At 41.3% G+C, this 27,901-nt stretch overlaps 1 protein-coding gene across 1 annotated transcript in view; it reads right to left on the bottom strand.

The window, feature by feature from the left end:
- Positions 1–4,346: 4,346 nt before the first annotated feature.
- The window catches only part of frmd6 (FERM domain containing 6), a 34,687-nt gene continuing 11,132 nt past the window's right edge, over positions 4,347–27,901 (bottom strand). The window contains exons 2-14 of the mRNA XM_050061894.1: positions 24,197–24,524; positions 23,278–23,368; positions 20,251–20,330; positions 19,267–19,343; positions 18,985–19,171; positions 16,372–16,527; positions 16,128–16,193; positions 14,504–14,572; positions 10,551–10,725; positions 10,072–10,380; positions 9,817–9,948; positions 9,465–9,556; positions 4,347–8,381 (exon numbers count right to left, since the gene is read on the bottom strand). Of these exons, the coding sequence (XP_049917851.1) occupies positions 8,085–8,381; positions 9,465–9,556; positions 9,817–9,948; positions 10,072–10,380; positions 10,551–10,725; positions 14,504–14,572; positions 16,128–16,193; positions 16,372–16,527; positions 18,985–19,171; positions 19,267–19,343; positions 20,251–20,330; positions 23,278–23,368; positions 24,197–24,295 (1,830 nt within the window). The 5' untranslated portion in view covers positions 24,296–24,524 and the 3' untranslated portion in view covers positions 4,347–8,084. The remainder of the gene's footprint in view (positions 8,382–9,464; positions 9,557–9,816; positions 9,949–10,071; positions 10,381–10,550; positions 10,726–14,503; positions 14,573–16,127; positions 16,194–16,371; positions 16,528–18,984; positions 19,172–19,266; positions 19,344–20,250; positions 20,331–23,277; positions 23,369–24,196; positions 24,525–27,901) is intronic.

The raw sequence follows: 27,901 nt of genomic DNA, 5'->3' as shown, positions 1-27,901 counted from the left end.
CACTAGATAAAGTTTTCCACAACAAAAATGACTGAAGTGAGATGGACAGATCCAAAACTTTATCTTATTAGATAAAACTGAAAATGCTATATTTTGTATCTGCCTTCTGTCTGTTTGATGTTGTGTGGGTGTTTTTTTTGTGTTAGTCTATTTTTGTCTCTTTTTCCACTTTTTTTCACTTTTTTTACTTCTTCTCTTCTCTTTTATCTTACTTTACTTATCTATTTTTTCTCAATTGTTATTATTATTATTAATATTATCCTCATTATTGTTATTATCATTATTCATTTAGTACTTATTTACTTATTAATTTTATTACTATTATTATTATTATTATTTTATTTCCACGCATTGATTTGTATGTTTTTTGGTGTCCTGATGTTTCTGTCTTGTTTTTGTCTATTAACTTTAAAATTAATAAAAAATAAGTGTAAAAAGAAAAAAAAGAAAAAAAAGATAGAACTGATAAAACTAAAAACACAAAGATTTCCTTTGAGGAATTCTGATGGCTTGGATCTTTAGAAATGACTAAGGTGAGGGTGTGTGATTGTCAAGGCGAGGGTTTGACACCTGCATAGTGTGATGAAGGCACGTCGGGTGTGTGTTCACATAATTAAGAGTCCAGTCTGAGAGGGGGGAGTTGGCACACTGCACTTCCTGCTGAGGTCAAATGAAGCAGCGCAGAAGAAGAGACCAAGGCTGCTTTCTCTCAAAGACGTATGCGATCATCGTCCCTCTCACCATGACTTTAAATTCATCATGGTTGCACACTGCGAGAAAAAGTTTATTTCCATTTCTTGTCTTTGGTTCGTAGCTCGTTTTGTCCTTTGTGTCCTCCAGAGAAAATCTTTGATATGCTCTTCATGTCTGTGCATGAGTCTGTCTGCTTTAATTAACAGTTGAAAAAAGGTAAGAAATCACAACATATGGTAATATATTTTACTGCAGTACTCAGCATATCGCAACACATTTAAAATCGCAATAATAATATTATATTGTGACTTAAATATGTGTTAATATTGATTGTGGGGGCTCTGGTGATATCCATCCAGTCAATGGTCTGAATAGGTCCTCCATTACTAGCCAGATGTTAGTGTGTGTATAAAGTACAGTGAAAAGAATAAAGTCTTAACACAAGGTCTACTTACTTGGTGTTAAGGAAGCTTTAAGTCGCATCCTGTGGCCCTTCCCAGCAGATGGAGTTACTCAGCAGTGCATGGAGCAGTTCAAAGACAGAGAGCAGAACCTACAGAAACAATGAAGTTGAGAAAAGAGGATTTTAAGGCTGGCCAGCAAACTGTCTAACAGATACAAAGGTTGTTTTTTTTTGTTGTATATATATGTATATATATATATATATATATATATATATATATATATATATTTGATTTTTAGCAGATAGACGTAATACCCACTGAATACCATAATACTGTTGAATCCTCCTCTTTTCACCCCGTTAAATACGTCCCGGCTGTGGGATTTAATGTCATTTAAGAAACTGGAAAAGATCAAATTTTCTGTCCGTGGCTCAGCTGAGAAGTTCTACAAATGCTAGCAGCCTCTCATCTCCCACTTCGAACCAATGCAATCTATCCCATTAGACCAGAGTATGGGAAGTATGACCAGACAAAGATAAGTGTTTACTGTTTTGGGGTATATAGTAGGCCTATATGCACACACAGCGACATGCATATTGGTGCATTTATTGTGCAGACACAACTAAGTGAGGAGATGTAACAGTGTGGGTAACGTTACCATACATACATTTTGGATTGTGATCTTGTACGATGCAGACAAGGTTAGGTTGACATGTTGATGTTTAGTATTACCAGCTGACTTTTATTTTTTATCTTATTAAGTTTTTTAAACAATTTATTTCTGTATCTGTTTATTTTAAATTACTTGCACACCTACATTTTGTCTATGTATGTTATTCAATTATTTTTTACTTATTTCATTCATTTATCATTATCATTACCGGTGGGGGAGTGGAGGGTAAAAGAGATAATATTTCTGTTTAAAAAGAAAAACTTGAAACTGTGCTACTGTATTAACACATGTGCAAATTGCTGAATAAAATTTGGTTACAATTTTTTTCTTTTGAGAAAATACATTTCATTTGGATTATTTATGGTTTATACACACTTGTCTCTCTCGGCCTCCTGTTTTATTAATATTCATACAGAAATCAATAACAAATGAATCTACAATTCAATATATTTAAATGTATTGATTGTAGATTCATTTGTTATTGATTTAGTTTCAAGGTAACTTTACTACACTAAATGATGTTGCTCTGCTAACATTAAGCTAGTTAGCTTTAGCAGTTTAGCGCTAACTAGCTGTGCTGTTTTTTCCCATCTATCATGATTGTACTTTGCTAGTCTCATTTAGTGATGTCGAGCAACACGCCAACATACCTGTTTATCAAAATGGATATTATTGAACCACAGATAGCCGCTATAGAAAAAAATAATAACTACATTTTGCTTTAGCTAAAATAAGAGCTAGGTAACGTTATGTCAAGCTAGCCGTTGATATAGCCAAGCTAACCGTTGACATAGCAACGGCTAGCTTGACATAACTTAGCTAGCTCTTATTTTAACTGCGTCATTGACTTCCTGTGTTAGCGGTTTGGGTTCGTCGCCATTTTTGTGGCTATCGCACATTTCTCACTCATAGGTATACTTTTATAGTTAATACTTTTTGTTGTGGTAAATGGTTGTCAAAAAGTCAATCTTAACACAATGTTTGCTTACCTGTTTTCTTCCGAACATAAAAGGCTGAACATCTGTAAATTGAATAGATGTTAGCTTAATAATTAGCAGCAGGTGCAATTGCTTCCCTACTCCTGCCATTGTTTATGGCAGTTCAGTATTATGAGTATTTTTTGGTCACTGTTGAGTTTCTTGTTCAGAGAAAAATATAACTGGATTAAATAAAACCAGAATTAATAACCTCCCTCTCAGTTAGAGACACACTGGGCCTGAGTGTGATACAGTCCCTCTGCTGGAGCAGCTAACAGCAAACAGACATTTTGTTGTGTCATTGCATGAAAGCACATGTGTATTTAATAACATTAATTACAGCTGCATTCCATTCAGAGGAGGCCTTTGAGCCAGTTGCACAAAACACCTTAAGATTTCTCCTTAAGTATGACTTACTTTTTCTTACACTGAGGGACTTAAGGCTTTTACTGCACTGAAAGAGATTTTACAGTGGTAAAATACTACAGTGTCCATGATAACTATTTATTAGCTTGCTCTCAAGCTTGGGATGTTAAAAGTCTTTTGTGCAAAGGTTTAACTAGCTGTAAGGGATTCTTTAGGTATAAGCCCAAGATAAGGAGAAAACCTTAAATACTTAAGTGAACATTTTAAGGAAACCTAAGGGGAAAGACGTGGTTTTGTGACTGATTTTATGTTAAGAAAGACATGAACTACAAGGAAAATCTTACCCCAGGGTGGCTCACTGTTAAGCTTACTGGAACACTTTATGAAACCAAGCCATCGTTATTGTCATCAATTTCAACTTTGCTTTTCTTGCCTGCTGTGAAAAAGGTCCATCAAACACTCAAGAGTCAATGCCAGGCCAGTAGTGTCACAGAGATTTATGAGGTACATTATACCAAGGCTTTACTTCACCTGAGGGACAAGGCCAGCAAGGAAACTTCTGTTTTACCAGTTTTAAATTGTAGTATCAGTCAAATATGTGCTGTTGTAATTTTTATAGAACAAAACAAAAATACAGTCACTACATGTTTAAATGAAAGCTCCCACAATTAACTTACTTTATTATCCAGAGGCAGCATTAGAGTTTCCAATGTCAAAGTAGCCAGCTACTTAGTTCAGTTCAAAACCACAAAACAAAAGTTTCTATTTAATATAATTTCATTTTATTTTAATTTTCTTATGCAATAAAAGTTATTTGTGTGCTTGAGTTGATGCATCCAATCTAAAGTGGACAGGTGGCACAGAGTCTGGGTGACAGGAGGACCACAAGGCACTGCTGCTGTCTCATATGTGAAACAACACCGCCACCTTCAGGCCAAACTGATACCTACATGAACTCATAGTAACACCAGAGGGCAGCACATATTAATAAAACATTTTGGGGACTTGACACAGACCTCCACAGGGACCAACATAAAATATTTTTATCTGATAACCACTATATTTTAATAGCAGTTTGTTATTGGAGACAAAACTACTTCCTGTGTAGATTAAAGGCTTTAAATGAGCTAAATAGAAAATCTGTGTTTGTTATTTTCTCCACATATTCTATTATTCTGCATTTTGCAAACTAAACACAACTTTGAAATCACCACACAACAGCAGAACTTTGGCAATAAATGTACCTTTTTATTGGATATTGAGGGCATTAGTACCAAGAAGGCACGGACCAGACTTCATAATAACAATTTTTTTTTTTTAAACTACAGGGTGACAAAAAAAAAAATCTTTCATTTTTTCCTGAAGGGAGATCCTTTCACAGAAAGGATTATGGACACAGACATACAGACTCTTACTCAGTGTAAGTATGACCATATATTGAAGTCAGAAAATGAAGTTAGAACAAATTATGAAGACTTTAAGGACATGGGTTATGACTGTATGGCTATGTACCTCAACACATACTGTTTTAATATAAGAAACATCATCGTCCATCAAAATATGACTTTAGACACTTTCCATTAATGAGTAGAAATAATTATACGTTTAAAACAGTGAAAGAAATAAAACTGTAGGAAATATAGAAGTTGTTTTTAATTACATAGCGGTATCAAATTCATGTACTTGTTATGTGTTACATAAATGTGTTTCTTAAAACCTTGTTCAGATGCTCCGTATTGCCAGTCTGTGAGAACTGAAGAGACGTGGGGTGACTTAAGGCTGAACTGGGGTCGAAACAGCAACAGAGATCTAAAATGAGTGCCACTAAGTGTCGTGTGAGTCACACATCATACAGCTTAGCTACAAAGTCAGAGAGTAAATAAAAGTAGCTGGAGTTTGTACAATTATGTAATTTGTTTGTTTTTGTCAGCAGGCATCTTGTTACACGAGTCTCGACCCAGCTCAAGACGTCAGCCAACGGCAAAAAACGTAAGAATTTAAATATAACATCCCTTCTGCAGATGACGTAACACAGTTAACACTTAAAGGAAAAGTTTGACATTTAGGCACTGTTTAACTTTCTTGCAAAGAGTTGGATGAGAAGCTAAACAGCAGCTAGTTAGCTTAGCTTAGCATTAAGACTAGAAACAGCAAGCGTGGCTTTGTCAAACTGTCACAAAATCTGTCCACTAACTCCTCTAAAGCTCAAGTATTCACACAGATTAAACAACTGAGATATCAGGTGCTAATTAGAGACTTAAAAGGTGCTGGTAGGAGAATTTTAGCCCCGTTATGGTTCAGTTCGGCACGCTTTTTCTCCGATAGTACCAATGTAACCGTTCCGTACTGTCCCCATTTTTGGTCCCCCCTCTGTTGGGGTACCTAGCACACAGATCTGGAGTCTGATTGGTCAGTAGAGGACGGTCACTCTGCTCAGGGCTGAGTTGTGGCTGGTTTTGAGGCTCATGTAACCACTGTTCATACTGTGGAGAGTTTTATTAGTAAACTGTAACTATAAAATGAAAGGACGTTTTGCCGCCTCTCACAGCAGCTGGAGTCTGAGAAACAAATAACTTAATTCACTGGGCCAAATGCCGGCGACTTTTAAGGTGGAACGTTAACTTGTAATGTTACTCAGTGCAGGAGTTGACGACGTGAATGAGTGGATCTTCAAGAGTTTATATATATTAATTTCATCTGGATTATGTGAGCTGCATATATTCTAATCCTCACTCTTAGAAAAAAGCAGCGTTGTGGAGTGTCGTTCCTGTGGGTTACAGCAACACTAAACCCCTGAGCTTGCCTGAGAAGGACTAAATGCACAAACCTGCTATTTCTTAATTTCCCATGGAGAGAGACTCTCACTGCAGCCTGTTTTATTTTGTTCAGAAAATGTCGGCGTGCAGCCTCATTCTGTGGACGATAAACAAGGTGCAGACTGATAGAGGAGGAAATACAGTGAGTGCTGGACGGAGCAGTGAGTGACAACAACCCCGCCCACATTTAAGGGTAATGTTTGGAAACGCTAGGGTCTAGGTACCATGTCTGAAGGGTTGCTTTTGGTTCCAAAGGTTACATACCGAAAGTGTTTGGTGGAAACAGGATGTCTGTTGCCTTCACATAGAGCCAGGCTAGCTGTTTGCCCCATTTTCAGACGTGATGCTAAGCTTAGCTAATTGTCTTCTGGCCATAGCGTCATGTTTAGTGCACAGACATGTGTGTGGTATCGAGCTTCTCCTATAACTCTCAGCATGAAAGAGGAATAAACATATTTCCCAATATGGTGAACTATTCCTTTAATGAACAGCATGATCCAGTCTTTTCAACTACTGTTTTTCAGTAATCGAAATGTAGTTGTGTGGTCATGATAAACCAGTACCAAAAAATATGGTTGCATCTTTAAAAACGCTTGACACTGTTTTAAATCAAAGCTGTAACTGCGGCACTTTGAATCTGAGCTGCATGAATGATGAGTAAAAACACCTTCCTGCCCTCGTTCACACCAGTCGTAGTGTTGTGAAATCTGAGATGTGACTAATGAGAAATAAGTGCTCGTAACACATCTTGTCAGCCACAACAGGCTTCAGTTCTATTGAATTTGACTGTGGGATTAAAAATGATAAAACCAGTCTTTCTTGTTCCACTAACATCACACGTCCTTAATACTGTCACATACATTTGCTTGTAATACTGAATGACATCAGAATAACTGCTTGACATACACGAGTCTGGAGAGTTCATACAAAAACACAACATGTAAAGAGAATTCAGGTAAAACGAGAGGATGCAAAATAAAAAATGTAACAAATTCCAGTTTAAAACAATGGATGAAATGAAACAGAAGAACAAAAGAGTGAACAACAACTGAGCAGAAAGAAGGACGTACATGTGTGCATCAAAATGTACGGTTTGTTTTGGCCATCAGCCAACCGGGCTCCATTTTGAGTCTAGATTACAGGGAAGCTTTTGTGGCCGCAAACTCGACGCAAGTCGGGACATGTAGGAACCTACTCGACCTCATTCCTCCCCGGGAAACTCAGTCGGAGTTCACAGGACATCAAACAGTTTGAAATCGAGTCTTTCTGACATTTAAGAAGCTGAAAAACTGGCTTGAAGTGTGTGAACGTTTAAAAAAATCATGTGAAGCTTTGAATTCTGATGGCTTGGATCTTTAGAAATGACTAAGGTGAGGGTGTGTGATTGTCAAGGCGAGGGTTTGACACCTGCATAGTGTGATGAAGGCACGTCGGGTGTGTGTTCACATGATTGAGAGTCCAGTCTGAGAGGGGGGAGTTGGCACACTGCACTTCCTGCTGAGGTCAAATGAAGCAGCGCAGAAGAAGAGACCAAAGACGTATGCGATCATCGTCCCTCCCACCATGACTTTAAATTCATCATGGTTGCACACTGCGAGAAAAAGTTGTTTATTTCCATTTCTTGACTTTGGTTCGTAGCTCGTTTTGTCCTTTGTGTCCTCCAGAGAAAATCTTTGATATGCTCTTCATGTCTGTGCATGAGTCTGTCTGCTGTAAGCCAACGTGCACACACACACAGTCTGTTTATGACTTAATGAAGCAGGCAAACACCACGTGTGGTTCTTGAAACCAGTTTGGAGGAGACAGATTTGAATAAAAACGTTTTTTTAATTAAAGAATATGACAGGATCCCTTTTGTTTCCTTTCACACAGGGGAGCAGCTCAGGTTACGTTTTAAATACGCAGGTTCTCTTGAACTTGGTGTCCGTTCTTTAAGTTCCCTTTAGAGCCAGAATCCTCCATGTTTGTTTGTTTATTACGTTATGTGTCTGAAGTGGTAAGTGAAGGGACAGCCGACTTGTTGCCAGTTTACTCATCCTAGAAACCGCCTCTCCAACACTCCTCTCTCGTCTCGTTCCCTGAGGGCTGAAACATCTCCACATCTGACACGGCGGAGCGAACAGGGCACCCTGAGGCCTCCTTGTTTCCGCCTCCGTCACACAACGAACTCGGGAACCTCGTCGCTGGTCAGGTCCAGGGAGAAGTACTTGTTGGTTCTCTTGATGGGAAACGGGTGCTGCTCGCCAAGCATGCCGGCGCGCTGGTCGGCGAGGCCCTGATAGCCGCCTCCGCCGCCGTCACTCAGCTCCTGGGCGCAGCCGAATGTGTAGCTGTGGGCGGTGTCCTGGCAGAGCTCCGCCCACTGTAGGCAGTCCTTCTGGTAGAGCCGGACGTCGTCAAGAGACTGGCTGTGTCGGTCGGTTGAAGACTGAGGCTTCCTGCATGCAGACGTCTGCAGAAGGAAAACGACAAATCAGATATGATGAAATAAGCTGCAAGCGTTCAAACATGTGAATGACTTAAAGAAAAAGTCTGTTGTCAGAAACGTTTAAGGCAGAATTTATACTTCTGCGTTCAATCAACACTGTACCTACAGCATAGGCTCTACGTCGACGCAGATGTAGCCTCCACAAAAATAGCATTTTAAGTTTTGTGTGTGATTTATCCTGGCTTCATATCTGCAGAGAAAATCTCGGCTCATCACTCGGCTAATTTATACAATGTCAAACGCCATAGGCTTGTGCTAATAAAATTAACATGTTGTATTTGTTTGGAAAACGTGTTTAGTATAAGACAGTTGCTTTGTCAGTGAACCTTGTGAGTTGTAATGGAGCTGAATTTTGTAACGTTACCTTTGTTAAATATTGATGTTGTCCCTGGCTTCATATGAGTAGAGGGAAAAGTCCGCTAGCTGCTAGGCTAATTTATACAATGTAAAATGCCTTAGGTTTGTGCTAAACACATTAGCATGTTGTATTTGTGGGGAAAATGTGTCCAGATAAAGACAAGTGTTTGTCTGTGAATGTTGCGAGTTACAGTGAAGCTGATTTGTGTACTTGTGTTTGACATTGTCGCTATTAAGCCATGTTTAATGTGTGTTTTGAATCAACTAAACTTTACAGCACTTCACAGAAACCCCACGGCCGACTAGTGTTTTGGAGGTGTAACTGCAGAGTGACACAGACACACCACCGCACAAGTATAAATGCTCACAACCGTGTAGGCCATGTGCGTAGGCTATGGTGTAGGGTCTGCTGCACAAGTATAAATCCTGCTTAAATGTTAATGCTCATCAAGCACTGATGTTAAATATTGTCCAGGAGTCACTTTGTAGTCAAACTGTGGTTAACTTCCTCTTCTCTGTTGGATAGGACAAGATCTATTATAACTTTTTTCTACCACAGTCATGATGGACTTTTCTTAACTGCATTTCTCCAGGCATTACTGAAAGTGTTTGGACGTTGCCATATACTGTATATTGTGCTGATACGAGTGCACATGGTGCTGTAAAAACCATGCATTAAATCTGAATTACCTGCGGCAGAGACTCGATGCTCTGTCCTCTCATCTTGACGACGGTCTCAGAGGAGCTGGAGGTGGAGGAGCTGACGTCTTTTACTATCAGTCCTGTGGAGAACAGATGATATCATTTAGCTTCAGTATGAAACAACTCTTTATTACAATCCCTAATGCATCTTTATGGTTGTCTTTTAGGTGTTCAGTCAGTGCGCTGTGGGTGTGACTCGCTCATAATGCCAGAAAACTGAGAATAAGACACTATCTACCTTCTGCACACGCTACAGTTCACCCCTGAGGAATCTGAACTCAAAGTATAAAATGTAAATAAGTATAAGAAGAGCAGACACAGTGTGAGATGGCGTCTGTACCTGAGTATCCATTGGTCTGATCAGGAGACATGGTCAACATGTCCTCTGTGATGTGGATACACAGCTCCTGGTCCAGAGCCATCTCATGGAGCTCCTCATAGTCTTTGGGGTCATCCACCAGCATCTCAATCTCTGAAGGAACAAAGATTGTCTGAATTATTTCAACTCACAACAACATCCCCAGAATAACTACAACTTTCATCAACTTCATATATGTGTATCATTAAGGATGAAATATCAAATGTCCCCTCTTACCGTCATCATCTAGTATGCGCTCCTTGCCGCTGCTCTCGATGCCGGAGGTGTGCGAGCTCCCGTGGCTGGTTGTGGACGAGCTGCAGGTCCGTAGGGGCCTGTGTGGGGCCTGACCCGGGGCCCTGAAGCTGTCCGTCTCGATGCCGGAGGTGTGTGAACTGCCGTGGCTGGTGGTGGAGTGGCGGGACAGGCGTTTGTGATGAGACATGCTCCCTGCGCTGCTGCCGCTGGCCCGGGAACGTTTGTCCAGCTGGTCCATGTCCAGTTCGAGAGCGTCGCTGATGTACGACTCCCTGTACTGCTTCTTCTCTGAAATCAGTCAAACACAGGACACGTTTTCGTTTTAAAACAGATTGGATATTCTTCAAAATGTCATATCCATGTGTGATCTCTTGAGGTTTACAACTTTTATGTAACTGTGCTTTGGCACACAGTGTAAGACAAGATAATAAATGAATATATAAGTGCATTCGTAGTACCTTCATTTTCCTCCAACCGGCGGACTTGTTTGAGAACAGGCTGCAGGTTCATGTAGAGCCGGTGGCTGTTGCTGAGCAGCTGCAGGAGGTGGCGAGAGCGTAAGGGACAGCCTGTGTAGTAGATGAGCTTACGGGCCGAGGGCAGGCCATCAGGAAGGATTTCAAACTTCTTTCCCTGAGAGAGCGGGAGGAGAAAAGAAGCATGAGCGTTGATTACAGGACTGTGTGATTTACAGCAGTTCGTAATGTGAGATTTTGAAATAGGAATGTGGATTTCAAATTATGATTAAGCGCTAGAAAGGCCTGAAGGCAAATCTCAGAGGAGGACTGAAGTCTGTTCTTGAAAACTGTTCTGTAGCCAAACACAATGCAACAATCAGTCCCTGTATCTGTTCTTCATTTCTTCCTACAGACACAGAAACAAAGCATTTTTGATGGTTTTCCAAGGAGAGGACATGTTGGCTGAATGCATGGAAAAACTAAAATGTTGGTTCTGTGCTTTCTCCCGCGCTTTCTGGCAAAGGCTGGACCCAATAACAGCTGTCTTTAGTGTCAGTGGGGTTGTTTTCAATGCAGACCTATAAACATTTCTGCAAGGCTTTGGACTTTCAAAGGCGACGGGTGGGTTTAAAGGCCTGGAAAATGCAAAGAGCTGCACATTTCTGACCACAAGACTGAGCTTTCATTTTATTCAACCAGACGTTTGTAAAGAAACCAGCTTAATGCAGGTTTGTTTAACCCCTGTGCATAGGTAGGGAGGCACGTTAGAGGGATTCAGCTTTGTACAATCGGGAAATGAGTTCATAAAAACCGACCGACATTTGTTCATGGACGGTGGCTTTCCTATAAAAGATCATTTTCTCTGGGCAGAGGAATCCTTGAGGCTCAAAGATTTCCTGTTCAAATCCCTGGACCTGCTGGAAAACTCTGGGTGGGAAAATGAAGTTGAGTATTTGTCTTAAACCTCAAGCTGCCCCTCTGCGGCTCCTAGTGGTCACCAGTGAATCACTGAAGTCATACTGGGCAGCAGCTTAGTGTGAATGAGGCAAACTGAGTGAGGCAAAGCAGATTAGATGGGATACTTTATTAATCCCAGTGGGAAACTGCACAGGTTACTGCTGCATGAAATCTCTGTTCTTCCTGGTAATCTGATCTGTTTTTAGTGCTTTTATTTACTACACCTCTTAGCCAGGCATTTGCTGTTATTCTTGGGATTAGTTACATTAATCAGAATGAATGGTACAATCCCCATAGACCTCCATGTTAAAATGTTGAACTTTACAGCAGAAACAAACATGTTTACAGCCTGGGACAAAAACATTTTGGTCTCTATGGCTAATGTCCCCGTTCATGATGACTGCACAGGGGCTAAGTTTTTTTTTTATTATTACTCACCCTTTAACATTTTATCATGGCTGAAAGTTATGCATAATTAAGGACGAACTTTGAGTGACAGGCTGTCTGCTGATAGTGTCCTTCGCTTCTCGGCCCAATCCACCCCTCGCTCTCGCCCAAATATGGTCACTTCAGGCCTAAAAAAACCAATATGGCGACAGCCAAAATGCCAAATTCAAGACTTGAAACGGGAGTCAACAAACCAACGGGTGACATCACGGTAGCTACATCCATTAATTTTACCGTCTATGTTCCCATCATGCTTTGAGAGAATGAGTCAGTTAACTGTGGCTTTCTGCTGCGTTCATGTCATATTGTAATTATTGTAATCGCCAGTTTCTGACTTGCAAATCACATCATTCAAGTCGTAATTATCACAAGGAAACTCTGACTTTTCTGAAAGCTCTGCTGCAGTTCAACAAACAATATGGACCTGACTGAAAACCAAACAAACATGGACGCCTTATATCAGCTGAATTCCACCATTAAAGGTTAATTTAACCCAAATTTTATGGATACAGTGCTGTATTGTCAAAGCAGCTGTGTAACTCTCACAAAACTAACCCTGCAGTCACACAGGTGTCTTAAGAGGTTCGATGACGTCAATGTTTGCAAAGCATAAACATGGGAATCTTTCCTGTCTTTCCCACATGACATAATTGTGGCAAACACCTGAATCTCTCTTTTTCTTTGCCTGAAGATGTTAGCTAAATCTGCACCATGGAAAGTCACGACGCTTTCTACAAGAAGTTTCTGTTTGCACTCTAATTTTGAATCTGTGTGACATTTGTGTGGATGGACGGATTTAAGACTCAGAGAACAAGAGGTGCATTTTTTGATGCAACCTGCATTCATTAGGCAAAGATATTTTAAAATCCGCACATACTGAGTTAATGGCTTCCCTGATGGTGGTAACTTCAGTCCAGACCAAACACACTCAGCAGCAGAGCTGGTGTCAAGTGGCAGGTTATTAAAAGGTGTTCAGATGCCACTTAGAAAAGGTTCTTGTTTCACGCAGTACACATGGTTAGTCCATCTAAACTTTCTGCTTTGGACAGCTGGACAACTTTCTTCTCCTTCCAACGAGACCTCCCTAACAGGCCACACACATCGAAAACCCACGGGGCCTTCTGTATCCAACAATCCTTCAACAAGACCAGCATCAACCAGAGAAGCCGCCGGCGAGGTCGAGGCAGAGTTTTAGATCCAACATCACGAGACACGAGAGTGATTACTTGATTTCAGCAGAGGGGAGCAGATGAAGCTCTCACAGGCTCAGGAGGAGCATGTATGTAACTTTGTTTTCTCTTATTGCATCAGAAACACACCGAACAGAGAATGTGCCCCTCCTTCCTTTAAACCTTGATACAAAGACAAGCTGAAGTCATCCCAGCCAAACATCCTGAATAGAAAATCCCCCGAAACCGATGCAACATCTGGTGTTTATTGACCCACACGTCCCTCCGCCCTGCTCCGCGCTCTGGCTCGTTCGGCCTGTAGCTGCAGCCGTGGTGGCCGCGGTGTTGGATGACGTGACTCGTGGGTGGGGTGGAGGAGAAAGCCTGTTATTCAGGAGAAGGGTGGGACAGGGCCACGAGAGGCCCTTCGCGTCCACAGTGAAACCACAGTGGCTCACTCTCACGACGCTGCAGACAGCAGACGTGAGGAAACCACCGAAAAAACACAAGAATGAGGAAAACAGGATGTCTTCACCGTGAGCTGCGTGGCAGATGCGACGCTTGTTTGCTCCAAAATTAGGGCCGAAGCAAAGCTCGCCACAAAACCTTCTGGGACGACAAAGCAAGTTTCTCAGGGGCCTTACGGTCATGAAAGCTGCTTATAAAGTCCTCTCAGTCGTATAAAAATAAAGAAGTGGACAAAAATAGAGTCAGAAGGGCTTGTTTTTGTGCAACAGCAGTGATAAGCAGTAATGACCTCTCTGGATTGTGATTAATAGCCGACTGGCAGTGGACGTGAAGCCGTCAGAGTGAAACAGATATATACTAAGTTTCTCTGCTTTCCTGCGATAACAGGAACCCTATGGAAGCAAATTAAGCGACTGCTGTGCTCAGCTTAACGACGGGCTGACTCAGAGCACAGATGAGAAGATTTAACAGGATTTCCTTTAAAGGGCACAGGGACACCAGTGATAATTGATAAAGTGACTGAATCAAGAGGCACGTATATCATACAAGAGAAAGTCCTGCTGCTGATTACATAAAAATATGTACACATTATACAGTGTCTGTCTGTGTGTGTGTGTGTGTGTGTGTGTGTGTGTGTGTGTGTGTGTGTGTGTGTGCATGCAAAGAGAGTCTTCCTAAATCCTTGATTAGTTCCAGAGGACTTGCAGGGCTAAGATAAAACAGCAGTGTGGAGAAAAGAAGCCTTGCGTAAAAATTTCCACGACCCTGAGCAAGAGCTCGGCTTTCAAAAACATCGCCTTAGGCCAGGGGGATGCTTTGGATTTCGTCATTGCTGGAGTGAGTCAGGCAAACAAACTGTACCTTGCAAGAAAAATGTGTTGAGAAAATGTTGTGATGGTGCGTCTGACTCACCACAAATACCAGTTTTCCCACGTTGGTCCAGGGGAAGTCGTACAGCAGCTGCCTCACGGACCCGACGTTCTGCAAACACAGAGACATGAAATCAATATTTACAGGTACAGTGATACTTTTCAGCTGATTAAAATGTAACAGATACTATGACATGTTCACAATTTTAGATACATGTAGATATTTAATTTACAATGTGATGTTTACAAACTGTGTTTGCAATAAAAGTAAAAAGTAAACTAGTACGGAGACGTACTTCTAGAAAATTATTTCAAAAAAGTTTAAATAATCTGACACCACTGGCTCCTCTCCTCCTGTTTAAACTACTGTAACTCTCTGTACACCAGTATTAGTCAGTCCTCTCTGTCCCGCCTCCAACTGGTTCAGAACTTGGCTGCCAGACTCCTCACAGGTACACAGAGGAGAGACCATATCACACCTGTTTTGGCCTCTCTCCACTGGCTGTAAGAAAGGTTCTCCTGTTTGTGTACAAAGTTCTTAATGGTCTGGCCCCATCCTACATCACAGACCTCCTAACCCCTTATGCTACGCCCAGGTCCCTGAGGTCAGCTGACCAGGGGCTCCTGGCTGTCCCACGTTCCAGATTTAAGCTCAGGGGTGATCGTACCTTTGCTGTGTCTGCCCCAAAACTGTGGAACAGAACCCCCCTCCCAATCAGATCTGCCCCCTCCATTAACTTGTTTAAGTCCAGGCTCAAAACCCACTTTTATTCATTAGAGTTTCAGTCCCCCTGATGTGGCTTACTCTGACGCATGCCTGTGTGTGTTGTGTTGTTGCATTTTTTTAATTTTTTTTTTTAGCAATTTATTCCTTTTGTACAGCACTTTGGTCAAAGTGAGTTGTTTTGAAATGTGCTTTATAAATAAATTTGAGTTGAGGCTGATTTTTTTTCTCACATTTTCAGAAAATAAGACTTTCAGGACTCAATACAATAGACTAAAACTAGTACATTTGAAAATACATACAGCAGGAAACAGACAACAAAAAAAAAAGTCTAACCAGGAATCAATAGATGTGTCTCCATCCACCTCTTTTTATGTGCATTTTCAATTTGTGCATTAAAAAAAAAATCCTGAATAGACACCACAAATTTAAAATAACCTTAAAATATCACAAAAACGTTTTTACGCTTGGGGGATGTGGAGAAGTTGGTGTATTGATAAAATCTGACCATCATTGCTCAGGTCACTGCAAGCTCTCTTCGTTGTCTCTGGATGCTTTTAACATGTTTATTTATGCACACAGGGCTGTTACCAGAACATTTCATAGCACACAAAGCTGTAATAATCAGTTGTTCAAAGCTATATTTCCATTGTCCTATGTGCTCTTTGTTATTATACATCCATTGTTTTCCTTTATTTGAGGTTTGACTGGCGCCCTTTTTAATTTTGCATCTCGTTACTCCCTGTTCTTCTGACTAGAAAACTAGCATCGTCTAACGCTTATCTTGACGAACCAACTCTGAATATTCACAGAACACTAATGGATATAAAAGCACATGAATTTGCAGTTTCTTTGCTGATTTTCTGAATCTTTGGTGAAAATCTGTGCTACATTAGAATGGAAACTCAACTACTGTCTCAAAAGAAAAAGAAACGTGGATTACCTGAAATATTTGGATACCACGTAAAGTCAGTCCCAAAGTAAGAGATGCCTCTACTTCCTTCTTGTCCTGTTGAAAGAGGTAAGTTCAGATATATTTTAGGTGAAGATCAAGTCAAACCTGATGTAGTAGAATAACCTGAAATCTTATGAGCTATCAATACAACATATGCTCTCTTAGCCAGCTGAATTCATAAGCCAGTATTTATAATAATATCAAAGAGAAATCTACTAACTCCATCTCTCACCTTGTAGAGTCTGTAGTAGTGAACAGTGACGTCATCAAGCTGGGCACACTCCTTGATGTATTTGAGATGCGCCTCCGAAGCTGTGAGAGCAAACTGGTCTTTGTGCATGTTCGGGATATGCCTCAAGATATACTCACGGCCGCGCTTGGCTATCACCTGAGCAGGGAGAGAGAGAAAGAGAGAGAGCGAAAGAGAGTCAGGCTTGGCTGGTACAGACTCATTATAGCAGATTGGCAGCACAGGTTGCCAATGAGGGTAATGAAGCTTCCTGCCGCAGGGCAAACAGATGTCGACCTGGAGAGACTGAACAAGAGCCAGAGGCACCGAGCGGAAACACACTTGCTAAGCTTTGCATGTGGCTTTTGAAGATTTTGTAAGAGAGCTTTCTAGGCACCTAAATCTGCGGGAGATTTACTGGAGGGTAGCGCTCTCATCATCAAACAATTTCCTGTCACTGCTGGTTTCCAGTGGCGATAAGGAGGCAGGAGGCTAATTACAGGAAGTAAAGGGCAATCAGACGGGTGTGGCAGACACAGCCAGAACGGTGGAGGGATGGTGCTGGTGGTGGTGGTGGTGAGGGTGCCAGTGTGGCCAGAATAGCAATGTCAGCCAGAGCATTTCTCAAGATAAAAAAAAACACAACAGTGTGTGTGCCACTTCCAGGGACAAAAATAAACTTAGTGTCCCAGTTCTCATTATCCCGCATGCTCCGATGTGGAGCTGTCGCTAAGTGTTTGGTCAGGGTGATTAATGGAAGGTATCTACAGACCCACATACTGTGTGCACTGCAGGCCAGGGCACCGTACACACCCCAACAGCCAAAAACACACCTTTACTGTATATCTCAGCTCCTCAGTCAGTGATACAGCAGGCTATTTTTGGTGTTTTTCAGCTGAGACCTATTTAAGTCACTGATGTTTTACATTCACTGTGACTCACTGGAGTATCAGACAGACTTACCACAGACGGATTTACCAGTCTAATACAGTGATGTATTTACTTTATTATTCACACACAACACTGCCTTCAAGCTTCCTCTGTATGCTGCACCAGGAAGCAATTAAAATGTAGTATTAAAGCACATGTCATAGTCTTCTCTTTACCCCCACGTTTTCTGCCAAAAATAGCAAAAGTTAGCTTGTAGCTTCTCTGGAGTGCGATTTGCTGCTTTCTCTGTAATGTTTCATTATACATTGAATACATTTTGTTTTGGACTGTTGGTCAGAGAGAAAAGGCATTTTAAGACTTGGATTCGGGGAACTGAGATGGGCATTTCTCTTGTTATCCGATATTTTATAGACAAAACAAGTAATTGATTATCGAGGAAATAACCAGCAGATTCATTGTTAATGAAAATAATTCATACTTGCAGCCTTAAAGCTGTTTCTCACCATTGCAATGTGAAAATGCTGTGCGAAAATACTGAAAATTTGCATGCGAATTGCTGTATATCAACTACACTTAATGAGTACGGTGCAAATTTTCTGTGTTGCCATGTTACATTTTGGTAAAATAAATAGAAAAAAAAAAGACATTCTTCCTAAATAGTGCCCATGTCCACTCCACACTAAACACCTACACAGACAGAGAATGACACTCTCCCTGCAGTTACAAGATTCATGGCCTACAATCAGTCAGCCCTGCCTCCGAATGATTCCCACCTCTATCTCCTGGTTGATTGGGAGCATCTTTATATTATATATTATATATTACATATGGCTGATGTTGAGTAACTTAGCAACTACACCACTCAGCTAGACCAAACCTCAGCCCTCTGATCTGACCAACAGTCACCCATCCATGAGGAGACGTGATTAGCTTCTTCTTCTTACGGTATTACACCCTCACTACCATCACTCTGCTGCACTGAACACTACATAATGGCAACCAGGGAAGTTTGATTGTTTGATTAAGGTTGGACAGACTTGCACCCGGTGGTCCGATGAAGTCATTCAGCGTAAGAATTAGCCATGTGCTATGTTTGTCACTTTCCGTGAACAACATATCACGTTAGCAAGTGCGTGTCATCTACGTTAGCATCTTTATTGTATCAGCTGAAGCAGAAACCAAATTGATGAGACACTCCCCATTTTGGCAGCGAGCTAGCTGTGACCTAGAAGTATGACATCAGTTGGAACGAAGGATTTGATTGGTTAGAGGTATATTTCTGCAGGCGGAGAGCCGCTGAAACCGAGGTTCATATTTTTTCCCTGCACGAATGTTGCACAGGGTGGTGTAATCACTTATAAGAACCCACTTTTTTAATGCTGAATATATCCGAGTTAAAAAACAAGTTCTAGAAATAAAAATAAAAATAGCCATAGCAACCAACCAAAAGCCAAAGCAAATAGTCATGCATCCCTTAAATGTTACATATAATAACACGTGCTATGTATTCAACAAAAGATAGAGAGAGAATGTGTTTTTTTGTGATCAATACAAGATGTGATCAGATGTAGAAGATCGGGGAGGAGTCAGATGTGGTTTGGTGTGAACAGAAAGATAAAGGAAGCTGCAGGACGATGGTCAGCCATCCTAAATCATCTCTTCTTCACTGATAAGTTTGACATGTGAGGGTTCAGCCCACATAAGGTACTTGTCAGACACACTCACCCATGGGGGGAAGTAGGCTTCAGGTTCAAAGTACTTCCCAAAGTGCTTGTTGCGTTTGAAGTTGCCGAGGTCGGCCTGCAGGGCGAAGGCTGCCAGGAGGAAGTAGGCCTCCTCCCTTTGGATACACTGTGAGAGCAGCACCTGTTTCCTCAAGTGCCAGTAGTAGTAGTACCTGGCTGCCCGGTCACTGTGGGATCAAAGGTAAGATACAGTTAAACTGGGTGATGTTGCAGCAGGTTGTACAGGTGGGTTGTGTACAGTAAGTGGACGGGCTTTACTTGCCTGATCAATCTCCCGTTCTCAACGTAATACTGAGCTCTGAAGTGAATGATCATCGGAGGGCCAAACTGATCGATGCCCTGGAAGAGAAACAGGTGGAAATGCTTCTTTATTTGCTAAAACACAAAGAATTTAACCTGTTCATCAGCAACACCCTGTATGACTGTGTCTCAAGCTGGAAAGAGCAAATAGTAATTAAACATTTCAGCTTCATTCTCCAGGTATTATGTAACATGACATAAACAAACACAGCACATTAGTGTTTGCTAACTAGGCTGATCTGGCATCAGATTTTATCCACGAGTACAGTTATTAAAAGTGGCTCATGAAGCTCAATTTCTGTAGTATGAATTTACCCCTATCTTCCACATTGTCAGGCCCATAGAGCAAGCGCACTAGAAACTTCCACCAGACAAACAGCTAACTTCTGGTGTAGCGTGATGAGTTTTAAACCACAGACAGGCAATGTGTTGATTTAATGTGTTAAGTGTTTTGTAATGACTCTATTTGTTTGTCTTACCATTTGTCTGCTTTTACAATGTTGTCTTTTGTGTTTGGTGAGCCGAAGTCAAATTTCCATTCATGGTGGACAATAAAGATATATTCTATTATATTTTATTACCCTCCACTAACTTTCCAGTGAGTCATGGTAGATTTTAGCAAATGCCATTAGACGCAGAATTCTTTTAGAATATAGTGACAGTTTCAGCAATTATGACAAAGTTATTTTAAAATTACCAACTGTATCTTAAACAAAACAAGGTTTATACCTTAGTGAGCAGAAAAGTGGAACGACCTGACGCTGAATTTTATTTGGCTAAATCTTGAATCCCAGGTAGGAGATCTATTAAATCCAGTTTTTGAACTAGGCTGCTAAGTTGTGTACAAACTTCTTGCCAAGCGCAGCTTTAAAAAGGAGTCTTAACGTCCTCTGCTCACTGTTAAACTTTTGATTGAAAGTCAGTAATCCAGCACATCATTTCTCACCTTGCTGGCTTCTCTCTTCCATTCTTTGGGGCAGTACTTGGATAGCTTCTGATCCAGCTCCATATAGATGTGTTCATTATCTGTGGAAGGAGGAGAGGCAAAGGTTTAACACTGGAACTCATACTCTGTTTTGTTGGTATGTGTGTGTCTGTGTGTGTGTACATGCAGATGTATAGATGGCTTTATGTGTGTGAGTGCACTGAGAAATCCCCCCTGAATGCTCCCTGTTCAAAGACCCAAGCCTCAGAGTCATCACATCAGACAGCCTCTGCACTTCCCTTTGTACTCAGAGCCTCTGGTGTTCCTTCTCATTTCTCCACCTCACTGTGTCATGCATTAATCTGCTCCTGAAGTGACGCCTTTCATGAGCTGCCGGCCTGCTGATGTGACAAGTCTGAGTTTATATACAATGAACACCCGTTGAAAAGGAAGAGAAAATGAAGAGCAGGAGCAGAGGCTCTCTGGCACAACATCAATGCATAGTTTTTTAATCACATTTGTAAACTGCATTAAAGACTAGAGGATGAGAATTATGACTCATACTTAAATTCGCACTGCCCCAAATATTTTGATCCACATTAACACCTTGTTTCACTGTGTTGATTTTAAAACTCCACCATGCTGAGAAGTATGTTCCCATGAAGATAGTTTTGGTTTTACTTGGGGACAATTTGAGATCTCCACCGCAGAGACCTCTGCCGCCATCCTGATACAATTGAGGTCAATGACATTTGGTCTGTGGTGCTCAGAGAGTCCAAATATTACATTTAAAAAACCCAGCAGCAATATCTGTTTCCAGAAACAATATCCGTGCTGCACAGGCTGATCCACAGACCTCACTGTGCAAAAGGTTTCAATGAGAACTTCCTGTGGTTGTACGTCACCAGAGAAGGTCAGTGGAGATGCTTTTTAAGATTTGGGTGAACTGCACCTTGAACTTACTTATTGTGACCTTTTAACTGAATATTATGTCTTTTTTTGTGGACAGGAACAACATTTCTGACAGACTGAACTGAGCTTAAAAAAACATTACTCTGGTGGGTGAAAAGTAACATGTACAAAACTGAACTAATGAACCCAACACCACTTTAAGGCTGCAAATAACAATCATTGTCATTATCAGATTAACTTCAACTAATTGTTTGGTCTATAGATTCCAAAGAAAAAACACAGTCCAAAATGACATCTTCAAATTGCTTGTTTTTGGTGACCAACAGAACACAACCCAAATATATTTGGGCCTTGTTTACACATATAAAGAAATTTTTGAAAACAGAAATTTTCCTCTATGTTCTGGGCTCTCATCTATACACAAATAAAACAACTTCAAAGGAGCAGTTTTTTCAGAAATCCGGTTACTGTTTATCTGTTGACGTGTAAAAATGGTGCATCTGGGAAACAATGACATCATCTCCTCAATTCACACGTCTGTTGTTGCTTTGTTTAATGAGTATAAGAGACAGAAACAACAACAAAAATGGTGGACTTCACTTTGTCAGCACTCAATGGTCTAAAGACTTCTTTACACCTAAACTTAGTATTGCTGCACCATTTCACAGACGAATGGGGCCGTCTGCTACGCACAGTGTTATTTGGTCCACCTCAGCATCCGGGGTTTCGTACCAGCAGATGGTGGGATACTTTTGAGAGTGAGATTGTTGTCAATGAAGAGTGGAAGGAAAACTTAAGCATGTCCAGAGTATCACTCGAATCTTTGAATGGGGATCAATAGTGATGAGATCTCCAGTAGGTGTTTTGAAAAGGTAATGTTACCTTGTACATGTTACCATCATTGTGATGAGGAAAAACTGTGACAGCAAGTGTCTGAAGTCTTACCAGTGTGGAAGGACATACTTTGTAAGATGAAAAAAAAAAAAATCTGTATACGTGTATAAAATACTGCAAATACAATACAATACATTTGAGAGACTGGAACCAGTGAAGCATTGCCAATTTTGCTTCAAAAAATTACTTTGACATTTCATTTTTCAAAATAGTTGCATTCATTTTCTGTTGACCAACTAATCGACTAATTGTTTCAGCTCCACGCTGCCTCCGCTGGCCATTTAAACCAGCTCCTAACAGATTCAACACATTCAAACAGTCTCAGCTTGACTGTCGCAGAGAAATCCACTTTAAAAACTCTTCCTGGCACTCATCAGCATTGGACGTATTGTTTTTTTATGTGGGGTAAATCCTTTAAACAGCAGGCAAACAAAGACGTTTTTGAACCCATGTCTGGTGTGGACTCCTGGCTGTGGACACTCTGATCGGGGGGACATCGGGTGACACACAGCAAGTGGGTGGCCTCTGTTTGCCTTGGGGATTTCACGCTGTTCAGACAAGCGCTTCAGGAATGTCCCACAATCAGACCCATAGGCTCCTGCTCAACTGACCTGCTGGGCCGTCATTGGCTCATCTGGAGGCCAGCTGTCTGAAAACACTGCCTTTGCAATTCACTCTCCCTCTGCTGTTGCCTACAACTGTCACCCACCGTCTGCCGCGCCATAGTGCAGACACAGTGACTCATTCCATACGTACGACCCTCACCGTGCCGTCACCGTAAAAACAACTGTAGCCTCGCTGCACAATGGTAGCCAGTCAGGACGAGGAGGCCCTGGTTCCTGAGAGACCGCCATGGCATGTAGGTGAGAGATGCTGCATTTAGGGTAGATTCCTGTCTGTCAGCCAAGTTATTGGTCTGAGGAAACTAACTGCCTGGTTACAGTGTTTTTACGAGGCTCTGGTACTCTTTGTGACTGCGTTCACTCCACAATTTGCATGATGTAACCATGCAATTTAAATATTTTAAAATAAAAAAAATGAGGCTTTGTCCACACAACTGAATGTCATTTAGAAGATGTGAAGTGGAAAATCATAGACAACAGAGGTTGTTGTGTTCTGCTGACAGGTAACCAAGTTAAAAAATAGAAAAACTGAATACAGAACACTACAAAACAACATGTAGCACTGCACAAACAGAGACGGGAAACATTTGCTTGAATCCCCGAAAATAAGAAGTCTTACTCTGAATAACGCTGAGTCCAAACAGGTGACAGTCCTTCAGCCTCAGGAGGTCACACACCTGCACCAACAGTTCCTGGCACAAGGTCTTCACCTGAGGAGGAGAGGAGAAGAGAGGAGGGTTGTTTTTAGCTTTGTAACATCATCTGTTCGCCATTTTATTAATACACACCCCAAACACCCCACCGCTGATGTCTGGTATGTATCGCATGTTGTTATAAAACCACCAGAAGGATTTCAGTTCAAGTAGGAGCCTTGTTTTGGCCACCATCAATGAAAAGTTGTATGTAGAGCAGCTGTGATAAAATGAAAATAAATCAAACTGCTGTTTAATTAGAGATTAGAAATTCCTGAGGTTAGTGCACCGCAAAAAACACAGTGCTGTGTAAGTAGCAGCTGACAGCTGCAGAGAAATACTGACCACAATTTGTTATAAAATTAAAAACCTCCCTGAGAAATAGTTTGACAAACATATTCACTTTCTTGCAGAGAGAAAGATGAGATCAATACCATGTCTGGATGATAAATAAAGCTACAGCCAGCAGCCCTTAAATTTAGCTTAGCTTAAAGACAGGAAATGGGGGAAACAGCTAGCCTGGTAATAAAACTCACCTACCAGCAACTCTAAAGCTCACTTATTGACATGTTGTGTCTTTTTTTGATTCATCTGTGCAAAAACAAATCATAAAAATGATAATGTGGTTTCAGACAGAGCCAAACTAGGTGTTTCCCCTCTTTATGCTAAGGTAAGCTAACTGGCTGTAGCTTCATATTTAACAGAAAGATATGACAGTGGTATTGAAAAAGCAAATAAGTGCATTTCCTAAAACGTTGAACTATTCCTCTAACAGTTTGATTAATATGATTAATAGTAAAGTTTAACTAGAAAGATGGAAAAAATATGGTTTTTATTTGTACTCACATTGACTATGACATTGAGCGTGTCATCATTGGGCAAAAAGACACAGACGCAGCGGCGGTCCTGCATGGTTTTGTTGTTGTGGAAGCTCAATTTGTTCATCTTCGTGTGGCTGAGACAGGACAGGCCCCTCCGCCTGCTACCGAGGCTCCGGGCCCTCTGACGACCCGCCTCCACCACCGCAGACACAGATGATGATACTACCACCACCACCAGTCACTGTGTCCCTGCCTTAGCTGCAGCCCAGTACGGACACACCGGCACCCTCAGGCTCAGCAGGCCAAGCAGCACTCACGAGGCAGAGCATGGGGACCCGAGCTGCAGTCAGCCACTGTGGAGACACATCAGAGAGGATACAGGATATGTAGGTGTGTTATGAGGAATGAGGCAGAGGCTGCGTGGTTGACATGAAAATTATGAATTTGTTTGAAGATCTACATTTGCATTTAAAATAGCAGAAGGATGACATCTCACTAAAAAAATCTGACTTGATGGGAGAAATAAAAGACAGACAGATGGAAAAGAAGGGCAGCATTCCTGTTTGTGTCCGTGAATATGTGACATCATTTCAGGGGAATGTCAGTGACTCCAGAGGAACATGTGAACATCTGTCTGGAGAGGAACTGGTGAAATGTAATGATGGCATGAAGGAAAGACACAGACTGAGTGACTCAGAGCTGAAAACAGACTGATTTCCATCGTTTTCTCACTTAAACAGCAAAACCAGTTCTGAACGTTTAACTTCAGGGCATTTTAACAAACCAGAAATATAACAATGCGGGAAAAAAGCAATGTGTTACCGAGGTTGACTTGAACAGCTGTTAAGAAACATACGCACAGGGGTTTAGATGTCGACTGGGTGTGACTTTGTTGGCTCTGTAAGCCAAACAGCTTCACATTTTCCTCCTGGCATCGGTTTTGTCAGCTCAATGAGTTCTGTTGACATGCTTTCAGCTGTTTGACTTGAAGTTTTTACTGTCAGCTGGCATGAGTCAGACTGAGGCTTTGTTCTCGGGAAATACAGGTATGAAAAATATCCGTAAACAAAATTTTATTCTCTTTTTTGCAGGAGTATTGTCTTAAAAGAAACGCCTTCTTTTTTGCTTAAAACAATCTCTGCAATGGCAAAGTGTTGCAGGAATCTCAAAAAAATATTTGCACACTGACTTTATCCTGCACCTGGTCAAGTTAAATATTCACACTTCTATTTTATGACAGCAATGTGCTCCCTTGTTCTCTACCAACCATGCCTTTCTCTCACACACACAGTAGTAAGAGAGTACACACACACACCTCCAGCATTAACAGTTGTCCTGTGACGGGCAAGTAGCTCACAGCATGAACTGTGCCTGAGGACGTGTGAGGCCTTCAGAGGGTGTGAAAAGTCTCAGACCAGACAAAAGAATGTAAAAGAACAATCAATCCAAGTTATCACTTCTTCCTGTTGAAAGTCGCTCACCTTGAAGCCATGTTGTCATTAAAAACAGATCAGGTTACAGGGTGAAAACAATTAGCATTTAAAAAGATGCAATCAGAGAATTAAAGGTTTATTTACAGCATAGAAAAGTTCATGAGTTCAAGTCAGGCAACATCCACACATCAATTCAGAAACAATCTCTGTCCATATTAAAACAGAGGTTTTTTTGCTTGGACTGATGTCGAGGTGGAAATGTTTCTGAAAGTAGCACATGAGTATAAGGTCAAGATTAGAGCAGTACTAGCTGGGACCATCATCTGGAGGAAGTCATGGCAATGGGAAAAGGACTAGAGTACCCACAAAAGAAGGATAAAATCACAAAAGGTATGTAGACTTAGCTTAATGTTTTGACGGACAAGCTGTGACTTATAACACACTATCGGAGGGCAAATGTGTGTCTGTGTTTTGTTTCCAGAAGTCTCAAATTCAATCAAAAACAGGGTAATCAGCATTTTTAAAGGTCGCAGTTTTAGTTGGTCCAAAATGCTGAAGGAGTGTGGACACTAGGTGCAAATGTAGAAATAGTATAATGAACGTATTAGTGTGGATGCAGCCCTAGTTTTAACCATGATAGCTACAATTCAGTTTCACTGCAGTCTAAGGCAACCTTCAGCTACTCAGTGTGGATTTCAGTCGCACACTCTTTCTCCTGCCTTTAAAAGCTGCTGGGGCAATGAATAAAAGTAAAAACCTGCCTTAAAATCAGTAAATTGCCACTCTAACAAAGAAAGCAGCAGTGAACACAACACCAGAGTCACTGACTGGACTGATACCAATAAACAACAGCTTTAACTGTAGGCTTGGACTTCTGCAGCAAAGTCAGAAAGTGCTTCTCGGACTAAGTGCCCATTCAATAAGGCTGCTGTCGACATATAACACTGCTTTGTTGCAGCAGAGACAGGGAGCATTGTGGGCCGAGCAGCCATAAATACACATACTGTTGACATACAGCATCAGTTCTCATTAATGCTGGTCATTGGATGTGCAGCGTGGCAGGCAAGCAGCCACTCAGCAAAGTCTGCTGATGAACCATGACTGGGGGGCGGCAGCCTGCGCCGCTGCTGACCTTGACTGCATGCATCACTACTGCACTGCACACATACAAACATGTACATGTGGACAAAAATTGAGACATGTTATCAGATGCACACACTCATTCACAAGGGGTGTATTCCTGCTCTTGCGTCGACCATATGTCAGGTGCTACTACAGAACAGCTGTGTGATGGCAGCAGGGTTAATTAGAAGTGAGATGCGTCTAATTGGAGCACTTCCCTCCATCACTCACTTCCCCTCCAGAGATCCAGCGTGATGCCAGTAAGCTAGTACAAATTACTTCTGCAGAAAATACCTGGTATTGAATTGTTTAGTTTGTGAGATTGGTGAGCTGTCAGACAGGGAAACAATAAATTGTACCATGAAACTTAATCCATGTCCAACTACTCATCTGCTGATAGCACCACTGCAACACTAGATGTCTGTACTGTATATTATAAGGCTGTATCATGCTCATGAAAGAAAAACAATAAATTAGATGCACTGTGATTCCTGATTCTCTCTTCAAAGATTGTGTCTCAATGCAGAAAAGTTAGTCATCATGAATTTAATTTAATTCTCTACATTATGATCACCTGTAACAATTTTTGTAATACAGGGCTGTGTGTTCCTCACGGCTGTACCAACTGCATGGTGAAATGTAACTGACGTAAACGTACATGTCGTGTTTGTGTTCCAAGTGAGGCTACATCTTGAGTTTTGGTGAGGATGACTGAGCGTAAGCAACCGCAGACGGACACAATCTGACCGACAACCCCTGGCTAACATGTGGAAGCATTTTGGCTTCTATGAAGTTGAAGGTAAAAGGGACCTGGTCAGAGCCACACTTTAAAAGCAGCATATAGTCACAAAAAATAAATCATGTATACTGCAGGGTCCGGAATTAACACCTGCCAAGTGTCAAACGAAAGATTTTCCATTTGGCAAATAATTTTCAGTTATCTGCCATGATATCAGCTACTCTATTAAACTATCACCTGCTGCTGGTCATGCCGCCAGTGACTGTGATAAGGAGTGAGGAGACTGATGAGGAGGTTTAAATTGGGTTAAAGATTTCAGGTTTACAAAGCCTTCAAATTTACCTTCATGTTTGACCATAACTACATCTAACAGCAAATACTTAAGTACAGTTTTGAGATCAAGACTTCTTGAGTTGTATTGTATGTAGGCTTCAAC

Source organism: Epinephelus moara, chromosome 14 (genome assembly GCF_006386435.1).
Source record: "Epinephelus moara isolate mb chromosome 14, YSFRI_EMoa_1.0, whole genome shotgun sequence".
NCBI classification, from domain to species: domain Eukaryota; kingdom Metazoa; phylum Chordata; class Actinopteri; order Perciformes; family Serranidae; genus Epinephelus; species Epinephelus moara.
This window is presented reverse-complemented; position numbering and strand designations above follow the sequence as displayed.